General features: G+C 34.7%; 1 protein-coding gene across 1 annotated transcript in view; it reads left to right on the plus strand.

The window, feature by feature from the left end:
* Positions 1 to 19,564, plus strand: part of CSMD3 (CUB and Sushi multiple domains 3) — a 1,584,452-nt gene that overhangs the window by 256,841 nt on the left and 1,308,047 nt on the right. The window contains 1 exon segment of the mRNA XM_043974157.1: positions 18,274 to 18,386. Within this exon segment, the coding sequence (XP_043830092.1) occupies positions 18,274 to 18,386 (113 nt within the window).

Consider the following 19,564-nt stretch of genomic DNA (forward strand, 5'->3'; position numbering starts at 1 on the left):
AAGATTATTCATCTAGTAAATTCTAGACACCTGTGAATTCCCTTCAGGTCCTGTGTCTTTAAGTCTACTGACATGTCTACTAAACAATATTGTGCTGCTTCAATAATCTGTAGTGATAATATCTGAGCTACATATATTTCAAATTTTAAGATGTATTTTTTTTAAAAAAGGCTTTAGTCACTAATAGAACAGAAAATTGTGTCAGTTTAGTATCACAATCACTAGTTATTTTCTGTCCTATTTTATATCATCTCATATTAAGTTTGACACAGATGATAAATAAATGTTGGTAGTAACATGAAAGGTGACAATATCTGTAGTCCCAGAAGGTGAATGGATCTCTCCTTCCTAGGCGACATGGATCAGTTCTGACATTACAAGCTAGACAAAGTACAAAAAAAGATTGACAAAGATAGTAAAGGGTATGAGGGACTTTCTATGTGGAAACCAATTTTAAAAATCATCTGTTGTCAGTCTAATCTTCCTATATGACAGTGCCCCTCCTTTTCTATTCACAAATATCCCTGAAAATATCTTTTATATTACCATGAACTTTTCTTCTGTTATATGTAATTTTAATTCATTTACACCCATGTTGTCCCATGAGCCAAAGCTAGATAGTTTCATGAGCTCCATGAATAAGAATATTAATGATAAGGAAATAGACCTATATAACAGTGGATACATATAAAAATCATTACACGAATTTCAAAATGTTATACAGACTTCCTGCTACTCTCCCACCTAAAAGTAATTTTCAAGTATTTTAACTCACAAAACAATTTATGAAACAATATTCAATATGCTAAATGTGAGTTGCATAATGACTCAATAGAAAGACTAATATATAAAATTGCCTCATTCAAATAAGCAGTTAAACTTTAATATTTTGGGGGCAATTAAACATCTAGGGAACCTGTTTAGCATTGGTGAATATGGCAGGCTTTTAAAAATAATCTAACAAAATACCTATTAAAGATTCAAGCTATGGTAAGCTTAGTCAAATTACAGGTTTCAAAAAAGGTTGCATAAATTGACATTTGATAACATGTTTTTAAATGGAAAGTAGGGATATCTCTGATATGTCCTTAACCTTTGAATGGGGTGACATGTTGGGAAACTATCATACATTCTGACTACACGTCTCTATTTTCTATTATCAGAAATGGAATATTCAGAGGGCAAGTAGTAAATACTGCTTATGTTCTCATATAGTTATTTTGACTGGAGGAAAGAGTCTTTTGTTGTGATATAATTGTGAGATAATCATTGTGATATATTTAAGCAAATCTGTTTAATATGTATTTGCGGAACTACTATGTCTAAGACATTATGTTAGGCCCTATGAACTCCATGAAAAAATAGAAGTGATAGGGACTGGACCTGTGATTACATTAGTATAGGTAATTTCCAGATAAGGAAATTCCCTCTACAAATGCAGGTTAACATTTTGCCTACAACTTTTAATTGTAGAGAGTTATCTATTTCACTGAGAGGTTAATTGACTGTTTCAGAGATGCAGTGCCAGTAAGTATAAAAGGTGGAACTTAAACCTTGGTCTTTCTGGCTCTGATGGTTTTTCTCTATCCACAATGAGTTGCTGCCTTTCAGAAATGATGATGATGATGCATTTACAACTATAAAGTGTTTTAAGATGTATACACTGTATCCCTCATAATTAGTTAATACGATTACTATCATCCCCATTTTACAATGATAAGACAAACTAACTTGTTCATAATCAAATGATTATTAAGTGTCATTTAATCCTATTTTGATTTTGTCTTTTCTAAACTCCATATGTATCATGCTGCCTTTCTAGCAATAAGGCTAATAATAACAATGTTCAATCAATAAAAATTTATTAAGCATCTACTATATTTCACATCCTGTGCTAAGTACTACCCTCAAGGATCTCACAATCTAATGTGAGAGACAACAATTAAGCAAAGATAAATACAGAATAAATATGAAATAATTGGAAGGGAAGGTAGCTAGTCTGAGGATATAATGGTATCTGGTGAGTGGAGACTTCTATATGAATATAGGTCTTAAATGAAAGAATGCTTATTAACCATGGAATAAGAGTTCCAGAGGAGACAGTGTAAAGGTTGGTACTGGCATGAAACCTGGGAGGGACAGCTTCAAGGTATATCAGAATGGGAAAATGAGAAGCTATGGAAGTTGGCAGCTGGGAGGTGGCTTATACTTAGGGAACAAGTGATTCATCATCACTAGGGCTAGGAAAGACAGAGGTGGGACAGGTTTATTAATCCCAGTGGTTGAGTCTAGGAGTCTCTAAAGGTGAAGGAATATGCTATGACCTCCCTTGGTGGTCTAGTCAGGGAGCAGTAAATCACCCTAGGAGATGCTGTCAAGTATTGACAACTGAAAGAAAAAAATGGCATTTAAATTAGGCAAAGAACTTTTCTCTGGTCAACTCAGAGATGCAAAGCATGATGCTAGGGAAACTAAATTCTCTGAAAAGTGAACATACAGTCAGGCTTCGGTTCACACTATCTCTATGACTGAAATGCTCTTCCTCTTTGCCTGTTAAATTCCTCTCTATGCTTTAAAGCTTGACTCAAAGAACACCTCTTTCAGGAAGTCTTTCCTTTTGTGACTCTAATACATTTATCTTATAATATAGTACATCATTGTTGGGTTAGTTCACTCTCTATTAGACAGCTAACTCTGAAGGGAGAAAAAGACTTCTATAAACTTTTTTTAATCTTCCCCATTTGCATGTAATATGCATTTAGTAAGAAGGGTTTTGTTTTGTTTCTCATTATATTAGTTGAAAACCTTAGTTCATGTGAGTTTAAATTAATCTCTTTTCCAGAGTTCTTTGAATTAAATCATATTGTCAGGGTTTCAGACAGCCTTCATGCCCCTAAATTTATAGAAAAACGATTTTATAGTAAATGTTATCCCTAGGTTTTAAGAGAAATCAACTTTCCCTGACAGAAATATTCCATTAGGAATGGGAAACTCAGATTTAGAAGTAATTATTTAGATATAGACACGACAGAGTTTTACTTGGAATTATGGACAGAAAGTTTGTTAAACAAGATAACAAGATTGACTATGAAATGTTTATTCTACTCAACCCAATTTTTCAAACACATTAACATTTATTTGCATATCATATAAAGTATCCATACCTATTGGTTCTTATCTATTCATTAAATTGATTTTTGAAAGAAATTCATTGGCAAAATTGGCTGTGTCATTAGAGAGATGTTGATTCAATTTTTGTTAATTAAAAACAATGCCCTCCTCCCACCAGTAGTAACAAAATACTCATAAGGTTGTTGAATATTACTGTGTATGAACCTTTCTGGAACACTGCTATAATGGGTCTTCTTACCACATTGCAATTACTTTGTGAAGTCTGAGTATACTATTATTTTAAGAACTAGATGTTTTAACCTAGTTAGACTAAGCACTATATTTAGGAATCTAGCAGCTTTGTGTACCAAAAATTGTATTCATGTTCCCAATCTAGTGGCCAATCAGGTAAAACCTAGGAGTGTAAGCCAGCAAGAACAAAAAAAAGGAATGAAATGAGTTTTATGTGAAAATAGATTTATTGAGGATGAAATTGAATATGTGGGTTTTGAAAAGAAAACAAATGGAACCAAAATTAGCCTTTCAAAATGTTAGTGAGCTTTTATATAGACATAGTATTTTGTTGTGTTCCTGTTATATTATTGGAATACAATGCAATTAACTTTCTTTGAAAATATTTCCAAATTCTATGACTTCTCTCAAAACATTCCAAATTATTGAGGTCTCATTGCTAAAATGAAAAGAAAAACATGCCATTGAATGAGTTCCAACTTATCTCATTCTTGTTGATACTTGAATTTGTAATTATAAACTGAATGTAATATTATAAACCCTTAGTGACCAGAAAATGCTCTGTTAAAGCATGATAACATAGGATATTGTGAGACTGAAGGATAGATTTATGATCACCAATAGTAATTAGATATTAATTACCTCAATTTCTAAATATATAAAAAATTGTTTCTCTTAATAATTACTTTGATTCCAATAAGTCTTTTCTGAATTTCTTTAAGTAATAATAATTAGTTTTATATAAGCACCTACTCAGACACTGTGAGGAGCTTTAAAAAATATCTCATTTGATCCTCAAAACAACACTAAGAGGGAGGTACTGTTAATATACCCATTTACAACTGAGGGAAAAGAGGTTAATAGCAGTTTAGTGACTTATCCAGGGTCATAAAGCTAATAAGGTTTTTGTTTTGTTTTGTTTTTTGTGGGGGCAATGGGGTTTAAGTGACTTGCCCAGGGTCACACAGCTAGTGTCAAGTGTCTGAGGCCAGATTTGAACTCAGGTCCTCCTGAATCCAGGGCCAGTGCTTTAACCACTGCACCACCTAGCTGCCCCGCTAATAACTTTTTGAGACTGGATTTTTATTCTTCCTGACTCCATACCCAGCATTCTATCTATTGTTATCAAGGGGGTTTTCAGACTTTGTAGCAAAAACAACTTTCATATTTGTCTGTATACCTTTTACTCCATATTTGTGTTCAGTCTGTGTAAAAGGCAGCATGGCACAGTGGAAAGGAGTTCACTTTCCTGTTAGGAAGATCTGGGTTCAAATCATTCTTCTGATATAAATAGGCAGTGTGGCTCTGGGAAAATTGTTTAATCTCTTAGTGCCTCAGACAACTCTCTTAAATTCAGAAAAGGTGTCTTATCTGCACTTGTTCAATAAGTTATCAATGAGTGCTCACTATTACTAATGAAATCATACATCTTGTCACTCATTCTCTCAAAAGGAAAAAAAATGGAGTTTTATAAATTATCTGTGATCTTTCACACTGACAAACGTTCACTCTTCTTTCCCCATTCTCTCCATATTCTCAATGATATTGTATGGTGAGTTCTAGTCAAATATTTTAAAATCGATAGTGTCTTATCTAAAATAACTTTGAACTTAATGGTGCAGGAGGTAGTTTAAAACAGACATTATCTTTTCAAAAGAACTTTTTTCACTAGAAAAAGCAGACACCAAATGTTAAAATGTATGTCATAAATTTTTTGCTTCTTTTCCTTTCTATAGCTACAATGTTAGATTGTAAGTGCACTTGAGCTAAGAGCTGGCAGTGTAATCATGTTGTTGGCTCCTTTACAACAATATTTTCTGTTGTCAACAGTTTATGGAGATGCATTTTGGCATGACAGAGCAGGACTATTCCCATCAGCTTAAGTTAGAACTTTAAAAGAGATTGTTCTAATTTAATTCTGTGGCTGGAGGAACATCGATCTTCATAACTTTGACTTCCTCTTTCTTAGACAAATGCTTATTTAGTTTGCAGTTAAAGGTTGATTGTCACATCTTTCACAAAAGAAATCTTTATGTCTTTTGGGATATCACCAATTTAAATCTCCTTCTTCAAAACTATAATAGCAAATCAAAGTTCCCTTGCCTGGTAAGCCAATTGTCACTTCTTTTTGCCTATTTAAAATTTCTACAGAGGAAATTGTTAAAATGACTAAACAAGAAAATGTTTTAATTTTCTAAAATATCTATCTGTACCTATATCTATATAGATATATAGATATAGATATATTTACAACATATTATTCTAATCACATCATTCTCCTCAGGAAGCTTCAGTTGTGCCCTTTTGCCATTAGAATAAAATATATCTTCCTGTTTGACACTTAGGATTTACATAGTCTTTCCCCAGCTAACCTTTCCAGACTTGTTTTGCATTGCTCCCCTTTACCTAACCTTCTAAAAACAAAATCAAAAACAAAACCTAGTCCCTTCATGTTCCCCAAACCTGCAGCCTGTCTCCTACCTCTTTGCATTTACTCAGGAATCCTCCTCTTCAACTCTTAATCCCCATGCCTGTGACACTTTCCCTACACACCTCAACATCTTGAAATATGAAATTTACTTTAAGCCTCAGCTTAGATGCTACTTCCTATAGGAAAACTTTTTGATCTCCAAGATTAATGCCTCTTCTACACTCTGATTTTATACATATGTGTGTATCCATCTATATATTTATTAAGTATAAATTTATTAGTCATATATTTGTATAATTATACACTTAGGAATATTAATGTTTGCCAATTGAACATAGGCCCATTGAGAACAGATGTGTTTTATATTTATATTGTCTGTGTCGTACACATAGTAGGTACTTTGTAAAGGCCTATTTAATTTAATTAAAATGGTACAATATGGTACAATATAATGCAATGTAATCCAATCCATAAGTATATTTGACCAAGATCACACAGGTGACTTCAGCTAAGTTTCTTCACTGCTCAATGTCCCAGGTAACTCTATGAATTTTCAAATTTTAAAACCACTTCCCATTTGTACTAATGGATGGACCCCCCCCCCACTCAAGTTCACTATTCCATTTAAACCACATAATTTTTTTAGAAAGTGTATATTTATGAACATATAGTATTTATGATATATGACTGAATATTGGAACACCATAGCCATTTGAGAAACATTTGTGGCTGATCAAAAAGTCAATAAAAAGATTCATAAAAAGGCTATAGAGGAAGGTGAGCTAACCTTAGAAAAATTGATATCAAGGCCTATCTTGGACATGTTGAATTTGATATGTCTATAGATATCCAAGTAAATTTGATGATGTGGGATTGGAGTTCTGGTGAAAGATTTTAGGGTTGTATATATTGTCTAGAAAGTGGAGATCACAGAATTGCAAAGTTTTAGAGTTAGATGAGTCCTCAGTGGTCATCTCCATAAAGGAATCCCTACACCCCATAACTTAATATATAAGTTGTCAGAAAACTCTATTTGAAGAGGTACAATGACCAGGAAACCACTACATCTTGAGGCATTCTATTATATTTATGTATAGTTCAAATTTTACTGACAACGAACCTTAAATTTACCTTTCTCCATTGCTCCTAGTTCTGCTTTCTGCTTTCTGTGGTCAAAAATTTAATCCCTCATGGTAGCCATCCATCCTACCTCTTTTACTGAGTCTTCTCTAGGCTAATTATCCATAAGTCTTTCACCTAATCCTCATATTGCATAGTCTTGAAGCCCTTCACCATCCTAGTTGCCCTACAAATTAGACAATTGTCATCTTTTCAATGTCCCTTTGGGATGGTGGTGTCAAGAAATGTACAGAACATCTTGTGATCTGAAGTAACTAAAAGGCAGAGTACAATCAATTCTCATATCCTTTCTTAATTCCTCGAAGCTAGCTCTGTCTCTCAAAATGTAGCACAAAATTACATTATATGGTATTTTTTTTGCATGCCATATGACACTTTTATTCACATTGGCCTAACAATCCACTAACAATCCATATCACAACTCTTGTCTAACTATGCTCCAACAATTTTGTCCTTTTGAGCCAAAGTGTAAGACTTTACATTTATTCCTACTGAAATTCACTTGATTAAATTTAGTTTAAAACTTTAGTTTAGCAAGACCTTTTTGGATTGTGGCTCTATCTTCCAGGATGTTAACTCTCCTTCCTAGTCTTGTGGCATCTGTAAATGTTATGAATGTTCATCTATACCTTTATCCACACCATTAATTTATCGACAACAATAACAAAAGTTACATAGTACAAGCTGGACTTTTGGATTTCTGAAGGACCCTGGAGATCTTCCACAAAATTGATATCAAACTATTAAGAACTACTTTTTGTATCTGGCCACTCAACTAATGATCAGTCCTATTTGTATTATTTTCTAGCTCATAGCACTCTATTTTTCCCAAGAATATTTTGAAGTGCTTTATCAAATACCTGTTCTACCAGTTTGTTAATATAATCCAAAACAGGGAAATGAGTTTTTTCTAATATGACATTATTAATGAAGCTATTGTGGGGAGCCAGAACCCCCATAAAGAAACTATGGAGAAGACATGAGTCAGTCTGAGCTATCTTTACTCTCAGGTGGATTACTCTGGGACACTTTAGGCAAGGAGGATATAAATTCAGGTTTAGGACTGTGGCAGGGAGTTCCTGAGTCTTCAGAGAAACCCCTTGATTATTATTTTTAACCTTTGCCTATTGCCTTTTTGCCCTTTTGCCTGTGTTTACCTTCCTATGACCTACTTTCTAATCACCTTCATGGCTGATTTCTTTGGGGCATTAATTATTGTTGTTCAATCATTTCAATCCTGTTTGGTTCTTCAGGACTCCATTTGGGATTTTTCGGGCAAAGATACTGGAGCGGGTTGCCATTTTCTTCTCCAGCTCATTTTACTGATAAGAAACTGAGGCAGAGTTAAGTGACTTACCCAGGATCACACTCTAATAAGTGTCTGAGACTTGAATTCATAAAGATGAGTCTTCCTGATTCTAAGTCCAGTGCTCTATCCACTATACCAGCTAGCTGGCCTAGGAGTTTCAGTAGCGGTAGTACTAATAATAAGATCATTATCATCATTATTATAACAATTATTTATATGAACACTTAGTCTCCAAATGAGCCATTACACAAGATTTGGAATCACAGCCTTGAACAGAAGCTGTGCTGCCTTTTGATTGTCATCTCTGTAACGATTGGAATGACACCACCTGCTGGAGACTTACTGTAGAAGAGTTCCGCCCATGAAGCGAAGGTCTTTGAGGGCAAGACCAGGAGTCTTTTCTTTGGCGTCAGGAAGTTACGTGGGCTAGTGGGAAGAAGAAGGAAGAGACTGGCGCTCGGTCTGACGCTCTTTCCTTTGGACTCTGGTGGAGAGTGGAGCTAGAAATGCGCTCTCCCTTTTATAGATAGAAATCTAGGCCTTTTCTCTCTCTCTTTATCAAATTCTTATTCTCCTTAATAAATGCTTAAAAGTCTAACTCTTGCTAAAGCTTATAATTTATTGGCGACCACTCATTAGATATTTTAGACAGTTTAGCTAGAATTTTAGCCCTTAACATCTCTTCCTTTTCTCTATAATCTGTATTATTGCTAATCTGTTCTAGAATTTTCCTAAGAATTAGAATCATAGGATCATTATCAAATTCAGTGGCCTTTTAAAAATACATTCTCTGTCTCTGTCACTCTCAGAATCTGCCTTTCCTTCCCTCTTCTCTCTCTCTCTCTCTCTCTCTCTCTCTGTATGTGTGTGTCAATATTTGCCCCTTTTTCCTCCCACAGTCCCTTTAAAATTCTTCATGATTTTTCAAATATCACTGATCATAGGTGGTTAGCAATCACATCTAAGGGGTTCGTTCAGTGAGAGAATAATTTCAGTGGCTTGAATAGGGCTCTAAACTTAAACATTGGCCCTATTAACTCTCTGCCCTAACTGAGGTAATTCTCCTCTCAAATTATAATTAATCCTATGTAAGTTTATGAGACTGTGAAATGACAAGATCTTTTTTTTGTATTCAGTATGATGATTCTCATTCTCATTACTAATAATTCATGGATAAAGTACTAACTGATTTTAAACTTGGTGGCACTGAACATGGGGTTTTAACCTAGGGTTTGTGAACTTTTCTTTTGAGATTTGCATCTTAAGTATGATTGGTTTTCTTTGTAATACCATGCATTTATTTTATACATTTAAAAATACAATTCTGAGAAGGGGTCTACAAGCTTCACCAGACTGCCAAAGGGGTCTGTGATATAAAAAACTTGGATAAGAACTCTTGACCTAGAAAAACAAAGAAGGAAAAGTACCAATCAGAATCACAGTAAAGGCGTTGTTATCATAGTTAGAATAACACTGTGGAATCATTGTCCACTAAAGACTGATAGCTATGTTTCCTTCTCTCATCTAAATAAGGATTAGATTCTCAATTGCTGTTCATTGATCCTTGATTGTGTGAAACATACAATCTAGTATTAGGCTATGTCAGAATTGCTAAGTCATATAGTAGATAGAGTACTAGACCTGGAATCAGAAAGACCTAATTTTAAATTTGTCCTCAGATACTAATGTTTATAACTCTGGGCACCATTCTTAATATCTTTCTTCCTCAGTTTTCTCATCTACAAAATAGGGATAATAATAACATGTACCTCCCAGAGTTGATTTGAGGATAAAATAAGAATAATCATAAAACTCTTTATGAATCTTAAAGCAACATACAAATGCAAGTTTTATTATTAATATAAAATGATCTATGTTATGTAAATAAGAGAAAAAGAAAGTAAGCCCTAGTGGAGTTTCATGGAGGAAAGATTGGAACAAATGTAGGGAAGAGGGGGTTAGAGTTGGTATCAGCCAAGAGATCGCATTTGAATAGAGTCATAAAAGATGAATAAGATTGTTAATAGGAAGAAGAGGGATTATCATCACAGATAATGCTTTGACCAAGGGCATAAAAATAGTATGCTACAACACATGAACCTGGTGTAATCAGTAAGGAATACAGTGTTTGGAGCATAGCATATCTGAAAATTATAATACATATACTTTAATAATAAAGCAATACCCCATTTTAGAATCCAACACCGTGCTTTGTACACAGCAAAATTCAAAATGTATTTTATAAATGATTGACTTGAGAACCCTTCCCTCTTTACAATTCTATTATGCCATCAAAGGTAAGGCATTCTAGAGTTGCTTTAACTGTGCAGTAAGGTAAGCAATAAAATTGTCTTTCCCAAAATGAATTAATGGAATGATTTTAAAGTTATTGGTCACAAATAAAGTAAAGATTTTATTAGGTGTTAATGTTTTTATTATGAGTCAATTTTGCTTCTTTAAGAATACTATTGTGATCACTGGAATAGTTACTATCATTTGAATTCAGTAGCATCATTTAATATTATTCAATGTCTTTTTTCATTTCATGCAAAAAATTATTTGTTTCCTTCTAATGTTTTTAACAATCAGAATTTTAACACCAAAAGTGTTGATCAGTAGTTCTGAACATTTATCATCATAAGCAGCAGCTAAGGTTGACACAATTATTTTTTTTCACATTCTCATTAGACAATAGTTGTTTGGCAGAAAATTACAGTGTCTACTCTAATTTCTCTTGCTTTTGCTGATGCATTTACTGCAAATTAATTTAGCTATATTCTAGTCAAAAGAGTATGTTTTCCATTTGGAAGGAAAAAATGGACACTTTGGGCACTCAGTAAACATAAATGTGAACTACCAACTGGGCATTCACCTTATAAGCCCTTCAAAACTGCAAAACTTTAAGAATTCATACTGTCAATATTCTCCCTCAATTCAAGAAGCATCCATTCTGAATGAATACTATGCTAGATTTGAGGGATATGGAAACCAAAAACAACATTCTTAGTCCCAAATAGTTTCCTAATTTAGTTGAGGGATTTGCATTAGTGAATATAACATATTCTTATTTAGGGAGGCTCAAGGCTTGGGAGATTTATTTGTTTAATATGTCCTCAGTAACAGGTGTTTACTAGGTGTGTCTATTCTTTCTACCAATAGTGTTTGTGATTTTGGAAAGGATGGCCTACATTAATGGAAGAAGCATTCTATTGCTATTTTATCAAGCACCTTTATTTCAAGTTAATTTTGTCCTCCAGATGACTAGTAAAAGTCAGAGCTTTAAATACATTAAAAACATGTGTGCATCCAGAAAAAAGAACTGTGCATACTGAATGCAGATTGAATCATATGATTTCTACTTTTTGCTGGGTTTTTTTTTGAGGTTTTCTCCTTGTTTCTGATTCTTCTTTTACAAATGTGAACAATTGCATAAATATGTTCAATGTGATTGTACATATATAACCTATATAAGATTGCTTTTTGTCTTGGGGAGGGGGTGGGGAATAGAGGGTAGGAGAAAAAATTTGGAACTAAAAATCCTGTGAAAACAAATGTTAAAAACTATGTCTATATGCAACTGGAAAATAACATTTTTAAAAATTTTAAAAATAAAATAAACAGATGTGTATGTGTGCACATACATGCATGTATACACATACATGCACACACACCACTGAGAAATGAAAGCTCTTGACTGGATGCAAACACCATGACTACCTTTTCTTGAGATACCACATATGAGGGGATAAGCATCCTTATGCTACACATAGTGAAATAAACATGAAGTGCATGGAGTCCAAGAAACAGATAAGACTTACAACTAGGAGCAGTGCAGGGAAAACTTCTACAATGAAGTGATATTTGATCTAGATCTTGACTGAAGGCCAGGATTCTAAGAAGTAGAAATGATGGAAGGGAACACATTTTAGGAATACATTCTAGTAAAGGGTAAATCTTGTGAGAATTCAAGAGTTAGGAGGTTGAATGTTGAATTTTGGGTACAGGGATGAATTCATTTTGACTGCAATGTAGAGTAAATGAAGGGGAATAATATCAAATATGACTGGAAAAGTATAATGACACTAGATTTTAAAGGGTTATAAATGTCAGAGTAAATAAGTAAATAATAAATAAGAGAGGCAACTTGTAGTCATGCTGAACTTACACCTTAGATACTAATTATCTGTATAACCCTAGGCCAAAAACATATATATATATATATATATATATATATATATATATATATACACACCCTGGAAATGTGTGTGTGTGTGTGTGTGTGTGTGTGTCCAGGCCCAATTTAGTATGGGGAGTTAATTGGGCGGCTCACCGTAATGTTGGGGTTCAGAAAATAATGGAGACCTCTAGGTCTAGAGTTTCCCCTTCTCCAAAGTGCCCCTTTTCCAGTTATATCTCCCAGACTAATAAGAAAGGAGATTAACAGCCTCTTTTCCACAAACAAATCAGGTTTTATTAATGGTAACAAAATTTACAACACAAGTGGAGTTAATAAAGCCAGATACAATGACAAAGGGGAAAGAGAAAGGGAAAAATATGTACAACTTCCCAGATAGTTAGAATCTAATCTCCAGGGTAAAAAGGTCCCCAGGTACCTTGAATAAGCTCTACTTTCTCAGCTACTCATAACAGCTTAGCTCAAACAAAAACTGACTCAAACCCCAAACTTCCAGCTCAGCTGGCTCAACGAGTCAGCCTCATTGGAAGGGACACAAAACTCACCACCACCTGGAATCTGCAGTTCTAAGGAGAATCATCTTTGCAGTGTCTCCTGGTTAGGTCCAAAGATCAAATACACCAGCTGCTCTCTCCCTCTTCCTTCACTGTCCCTCCCTGAGAGTCCTCTCCCCCTTCCTGCCTCTCACACAGGAAGGGTGGTTCTATAGCAATGCTGAGTCTCCAATTGGTTTAACATACCCCCTGGGCTGTCTCCATTACAATTTGTCCAGGCAATTGTGGACATGGGGGATCTCCTAGGTGGGGGTTAGGTACTTAGTTTGATGCTTTGATTCAATAAATGTTATTTGTGTTATTTGTTCCATAATCTCTTAAAGTACACAGCCATCTTCTCTTAGATTTTTAAAACTTGGATCTTTTCAGTCTGACCATAATGATGCAAAGATGGTATGATGGAAACACCAAATCACAATTAATTCCTTACATATGTATGTATATTCGTATGTATGTATGTATGTATGTGTATATATATATATGATATATATCTATGTATGTGTATGTACATATATGGGCCTCAGTTCATCTGTAAAATGAAAATGTTGAAACAAATTATCTATAAGGTCTATATCAAGAATAAGTCTATGATCCTAGTTTATTTTTCATTCTTGAGGTAAAAGTCACTAAAGATTTTTTTGTTTGTTTGCAGGACAATTTGGGGTTAAGTGACTTGCCCAGGGTCACACAGCTAGTAAGTGTTAAGTGTCTGAGGCCGGATTTGAACTCAGGTACTCCTGACTCCAGGGCCAGTGCTCTATCCACTGTGCCACCTAGCTGCCCCACTAAAGATTTTTTAAATTGTATTTTTTATCAATCAGCAAAAATCCACTTTCTCAATCTCTTATTAAATTGGGGAGGGGGGAACCTGTTACAAATATATATATAGTCAAGTAAAACAAATTTTGACATTGTTTATATCCAAGAAAATATGTCTTATTTTGAACATTCTTAGTCCTTCATCTTTCTTTCAGGAGGTGGATGGCATATTCATCATTAGGCCTCTGGAATTCTGTTTGATTATGACAATCAGAATTCCTAATTCTTTCCAAGTAGTCTTTATCAAAAACGCTTTGTCACTATAACTTGTTTTCCTGGTTCTGTTTACTTCATTCCATATAATCAGTTCAACAAGTCTTCACAGTTTTTTTCTTTCTTTGTTTTTTTTATTTGAGAGGAGAGCATTTAATGAGGAATTATAAGAATACAGACTTTCAGAGAAATATCTATCTCAATACAAAGGTGTAAATCTTTTCAAAATGGCTCTATAAACTGAGAATAAAATTCTTAATAGCTAGGTGGAACAGTGGATAAAGCACCAGCCCTGGATTCAGGAGGACCTGAGTTCAATTCCGGCCTCGGACACTTGACACATGACACTTACTAGCTGTGTAACCCTGGGCAAGTCACTTAACCCTCATTGCCCAGAAAAAAAATTGATGAACATTAGCCTAAAGAGACACGTATACCCTTCATTTCACATAGGATAGAATTATATAACAAATCAGAACGACTTCTAAGTCTAGTTTATGTGGCATATGGTCAAATGACTTAACAACTCCAAAACAATATAGGGAAGGGGTGGAGGAAAAGTAAACCATTAATTAATTAATTAATTAATTAATTAATTAATTAATAGCTGGCATATATATAGCTCTTATCATGTGCCAGGTACTGTGCTAAGCACTTTAAGAATATCACCTCATTTGATCTTCACTACAACCCTGGGAAACAGGTGCCATTATTATTCCCATTTTACATCTAAGGAAACTGAAGTAGGTAGAAGAAGTCAAGTAACTTGGCCAAAGTCATACAACTGGTAAATGTCTGAGGTAGAATTTGAAGTTATAACTTTCTGACTCCATGTCCTAGGCTCTATCCACCTAGCTGCCACAACCTGTGACTAAGGCATCATTCTCTTACTAGAAAAGAAATGGGAAGTGAAAGATAAAAAAAAGGACAGTATTGAAGAAGAGAAGAGAGGGAAGGAAAGGAGAGGAAAAGGGGAGGGGAGAGGAGAGGAAAGGAGAGGAGAAATGGGAAGGGAAGGGAAGGGGAAGGGGAAGGGAAGGGAAAGGAGGGGTAAAAGAGCCCAGATGCCAAAGCTACAATTTGAACCACAGGTTTCCAGAGTTTCTGTTAGTGTTTATGAAAACATGATACCCAGGGTCTTTCAAGGGAATAGATCTGAAACTTCCTATATAAGTGGCCCTAGAAGGTGCTACTTTTACTGTTTTTTATGCCCTACTAAGTATAAATTTGGGGAGGCATATTGTGGCTGAATGACATGATTCATGGAATCAAAGAATCAGAAATTTGCAACACTTCTCAGATAGAAAGCCTTTCCCTTCCTCCTAGCTTGACCAAGTAGTGGAGACACTCTAGCATTCTACTTCAAGGCTTCAGCAGCTGCTAAAGAGGCTTATGGGAGTTAGGAATACTTCAGGGCACTCCGTCTATTGCACAGACTTAAATGGTCCAGCTTTAGTTTGGGCTTACATTTTGATCCATATTTGTTAAGTTCTTTTCAAATCTCTAGGAGTCTTTGTGGATGCTTCAGCATTTTGGAGGAAACACATTCCATCATTCATGAATGCCAACAATTTGTCCTACACCTCTATCCCATAACTCAGCTTAAAAAGAAACAGGAGAAAACACGTCTCTGTGATATTCCAGTTAGGAAAGTTTCCAGTGAGATACCTTGATCAGACTGGCATCTTTCTTTGGCTGATAACAGAAATATCAGCCATGCCAGAACAGGTTTTTCTAAAACCATACCCTTTTATTCTAAGTTACTGAAGAGTCTTAAGGAGAACAGAGTCCCTTGGGAGCCCTGCTATAGCTTAGTAGACAAAGTTCATGAATTGGGGACATCAAAAGCATTTATCATCAGGGGCAGCTAGGTGGTACAGTGGATAAAGCACCGGCCCTGGATTCAGGAGGACCTGAGTTCAAATCCGACCTCAGACATTTGACACTTACTAGCTGTGTGACAGTGGGGAAGTCACTTAAGCCTCATTGCCCTGCAAAACAAACAAATATATATATATATATCATCTATAAGCCAAGAAGAATGGGTTTTTGATTCCCATTATGGAAACAAACTATTTCTCATGCCCAGAGTCTACTCTTCCTAACCTCTGCCACTTAGAATCCCTAACTTTACAAAAAGCTCAATTACAGAAATCCTTTTTCTGGATCCCCCTAATTATTAGTGCTTTTACTTTTTTCCTCAAATGATCACATACATTCTTGTCTAATTTATATCGCTTATTCCTCTTATAGATATGTAAACTCTTTGATGCTAAGGGATGCTGTTGCTTTTATTTTTTAATTTGTGATTTATTGTTTTGGTTTTGTACTTGTATTGCTAGCATCCAGTGAAGCCCCTTGAAAATAGTATGAATTGAGTAAATGCTTTGTTGTACCAAATTAGATTTATTGGATTGGATTGGGCTGGAAAATGTGGCTAGGTTTGTTTCAAATGGCAGGAATGAAGTATGGAGAAAGTATGACAGGGCTCACTAGGGGTGGCAAGCTGTCAATTGAGCCAAGGAGCCAGAGCCTTTTGCCATTCTGCTTGCCATGCTATAATTGTTTTCCAACTTGTCAATCAACATCAGTTGTAGGCTCTAGTGTCCAGAATTGAACACAGTGTTTCAGATGTAATCTGATAATGACAGAGTACAGCAGAATTATTACTTTCATATTCCTGAAAGCAAGGCCTCTCTTAATGTGGCCCAAGATCATGTTATCTTTTTTGGCTGACTAAGAGATGGCAAGGTTGCCATGCACTAGGGGGAAAAAACAATAACTTTTCAGGCCACTAGGATACCATTTAGTGCACTGCACCAGTAATGCATAAAATAAATTATCCTATCATCTCAGGGTTAATGAGTATCCTAAAAGTGCCACTCTTACACCCAGGATGAAACTTAATGATTGTCTGGCTCAATGAATGCTAAGTATGTCCTCAGTGTTATAATAGATATTGTCCTATAATGCTGACTTGCATAATCCTGCCCTTTTAAAAGATATGCAGGTTCATAATTCTAAAAACTATAGCTTTAAATAGTAATAAGAGGGTGACCTTTAACCTTTTAATAACAATGGAAAATTGTTTAAATGGGTTGAAAACCACACAATGTTCATATATGTCAACTATCAAAGTAGAAATGAAAATATTATCAGAAAGGTTTTTAATCTAGTACAGACCAGATGTGTTTGAAATAATTTGTACCTATATGAGCCAAAGGAAGACCCAATATTTTTCTATTTTATCAGCAATATCTGGTTCCTTCACTTCTCCACAAACAAGCAAACACAATGAAATCTGCCATTTTCCTCCTTGTGCATTTTAACTTTTGTTCTATAATAAGTTCTATACCTATTGGACAAATGATCAAATGGTTAGTGGGTAAACTCCTTGAGGACAGAGACAATCTTTCATCTTCACTTCTGTATCCCTGAAATAAAACTGGTACTTATTGATTTAAAGTTAATTGAATTGTCACTACCAAATTGAAGACAAGTTTATAAAATACACAAAAAAAGCACTTTAGAATGGACAAAGATTTCCCATCCAAACTTCCATACTTATTACATCAAAATAATCCCACCAATTTATTGAAAAGTTCACAGTTTCTGGTGAGATATTAATTAACTGATAAGTGGTTGAATTTAGTAAATAATAATTCATATCTGCATTGCCTACATTATTGCACTAGCCTTTATTTTATTTTATTTTTTGCGGGGCAATGAGGGTTAAGTGACTTGCCCAGGCTCACACAGCTAGTAAGCATCAAGTGTCTGAGGCCAGATTTGAACTCAGGTCCTCCTGAATCCAGGGCTGAATCCACTGTTCCACCTAGCTGACCTACAATAGCCTTTTAAATGTCCACTTTCCTTCTCTCTTCTCCCTTTTAATCCATCATATATCATATCATTTGAACCTCTGTACAACTCTGTGAGGTAGGTCCTATACATATTAACCTTATGTTAAAGTTGAAGAAATTGGTGCTAAAAGAGTATAAAGAATTCCTAGAAGTGTTGGAGACCTTGGCAGAACTTGACAAGTATGGGCAGAGCTTAGACCATGACACAACCCTACTGAAATCCCCATGGGAAATGTTTGGTTTTCTTCCCAGAAGAGGTAGCACTCTCTCAGGACACGGAAAGGCAAACAACTGGGGATGTAGAGACCACTTTAGGCACACTACTTAATAGCTTTTGGACTACATCTGTAAAGTATTTAACCACGGATTTCAATTTATCTTCTTAGGCTAACGGGATTCCATCTGCCACCACCTGTGACGAGTACCAAGTCTGTTTTCTCACTACGTTTGACCAGTGATTTTGCAGTGAGTGCCCATGGCTTTAAAGTATATTATGAAGGTAAGTAAAGGTCTTCGCTTTCCACAAAATTATTTGAAAGTTAGCCCTTGGATTTAAAGGTAACAAAAGCATGTGAAAACACTTCAGGAAAACTAATTTTATTATAGGATAAAGGTTATAGAGTTTGTTCTGTTTACACTGAATATATCTTATGTGTACATTGCTGTTTGCATGATTTCTTCCCCATGACAAGGTGAGCTGCTAAAAGGCAAATACTATGTTGTTGCCTTTCTTTATATGATAATACTTAGCATAATGCCTGGCATATGGTAGGTGCTTGATAAATTATATTTGGCGAATGGACTGTTTTATGGGCAAATATTTCATATTTTTATTTTTATCATCTGAAAAAATATAATTTTTAAAAAACTAAGAAAAAGTATTTTTCAGTGTACTTTGTTTTATGTAATGATTCATATGAGCAATTCCGAGCATGGTTTTCTTGGGAGTTTGTTAAATGGAGTCATCATTTTAAAAAGATCCATTCTTTTCCCTATAAAGAATTACAACAGGAGTTCCCAATCCTTTTTTATCCTGAACTATTTACCTATCCAATATAAAAAGAAATTAATCTTAACTAAACTTTTAAGTATGCTGCTTAAAGTTTATAAAAATAAATATTAATTTTCATAAAGAGAACTTCATTCAGAACAGTTTTCAGTGTCATAAAGTTGTTAAATGTTAAAAAAAAATCTTAGTAAATTTGAAAACATAGACAAATTACTTTCTCCACAAGCCACCTTAACATGTTTCACATACCCCCTTGCAGTATATATACCCAGGTTGAGGGTCCCTAAATTGAAGTATTTAAGAAATTTTCTTTCACTATTTGAATAGTTACGTCCCCATATTTTCCCTCTAAGTTTTCATATACTTTAAAATCTTCTGCTTTCTTATGTACGTAATCTATTTTGAATTTTAAGTTTGAATATCTATCAAATCCTATGTTTCCCTTTAATTTAATCTATGGTGAAAATAGTTTGATGTTGTAGTAAAATAATTATTTCTATTGAGAAAAATTAACATGACAACCTTATGTGTTTTGTTTGTTATTGAGATCACCTTGTTCTCTCAGTAAATGCTTTGGGTTCCAATAGCTAGAAATGTTACACTATGGAAGATCAAATGTGATCCTTACATTTTATGGGAGTTTAGCTACCAGGTTTCATCACAATGAA

This window comes from Dromiciops gliroides, chromosome 1 (assembly GCF_019393635.1).
Source record: "Dromiciops gliroides isolate mDroGli1 chromosome 1, mDroGli1.pri, whole genome shotgun sequence".
NCBI classification, from domain to species: domain Eukaryota; kingdom Metazoa; phylum Chordata; class Mammalia; order Microbiotheria; family Microbiotheriidae; genus Dromiciops; species Dromiciops gliroides.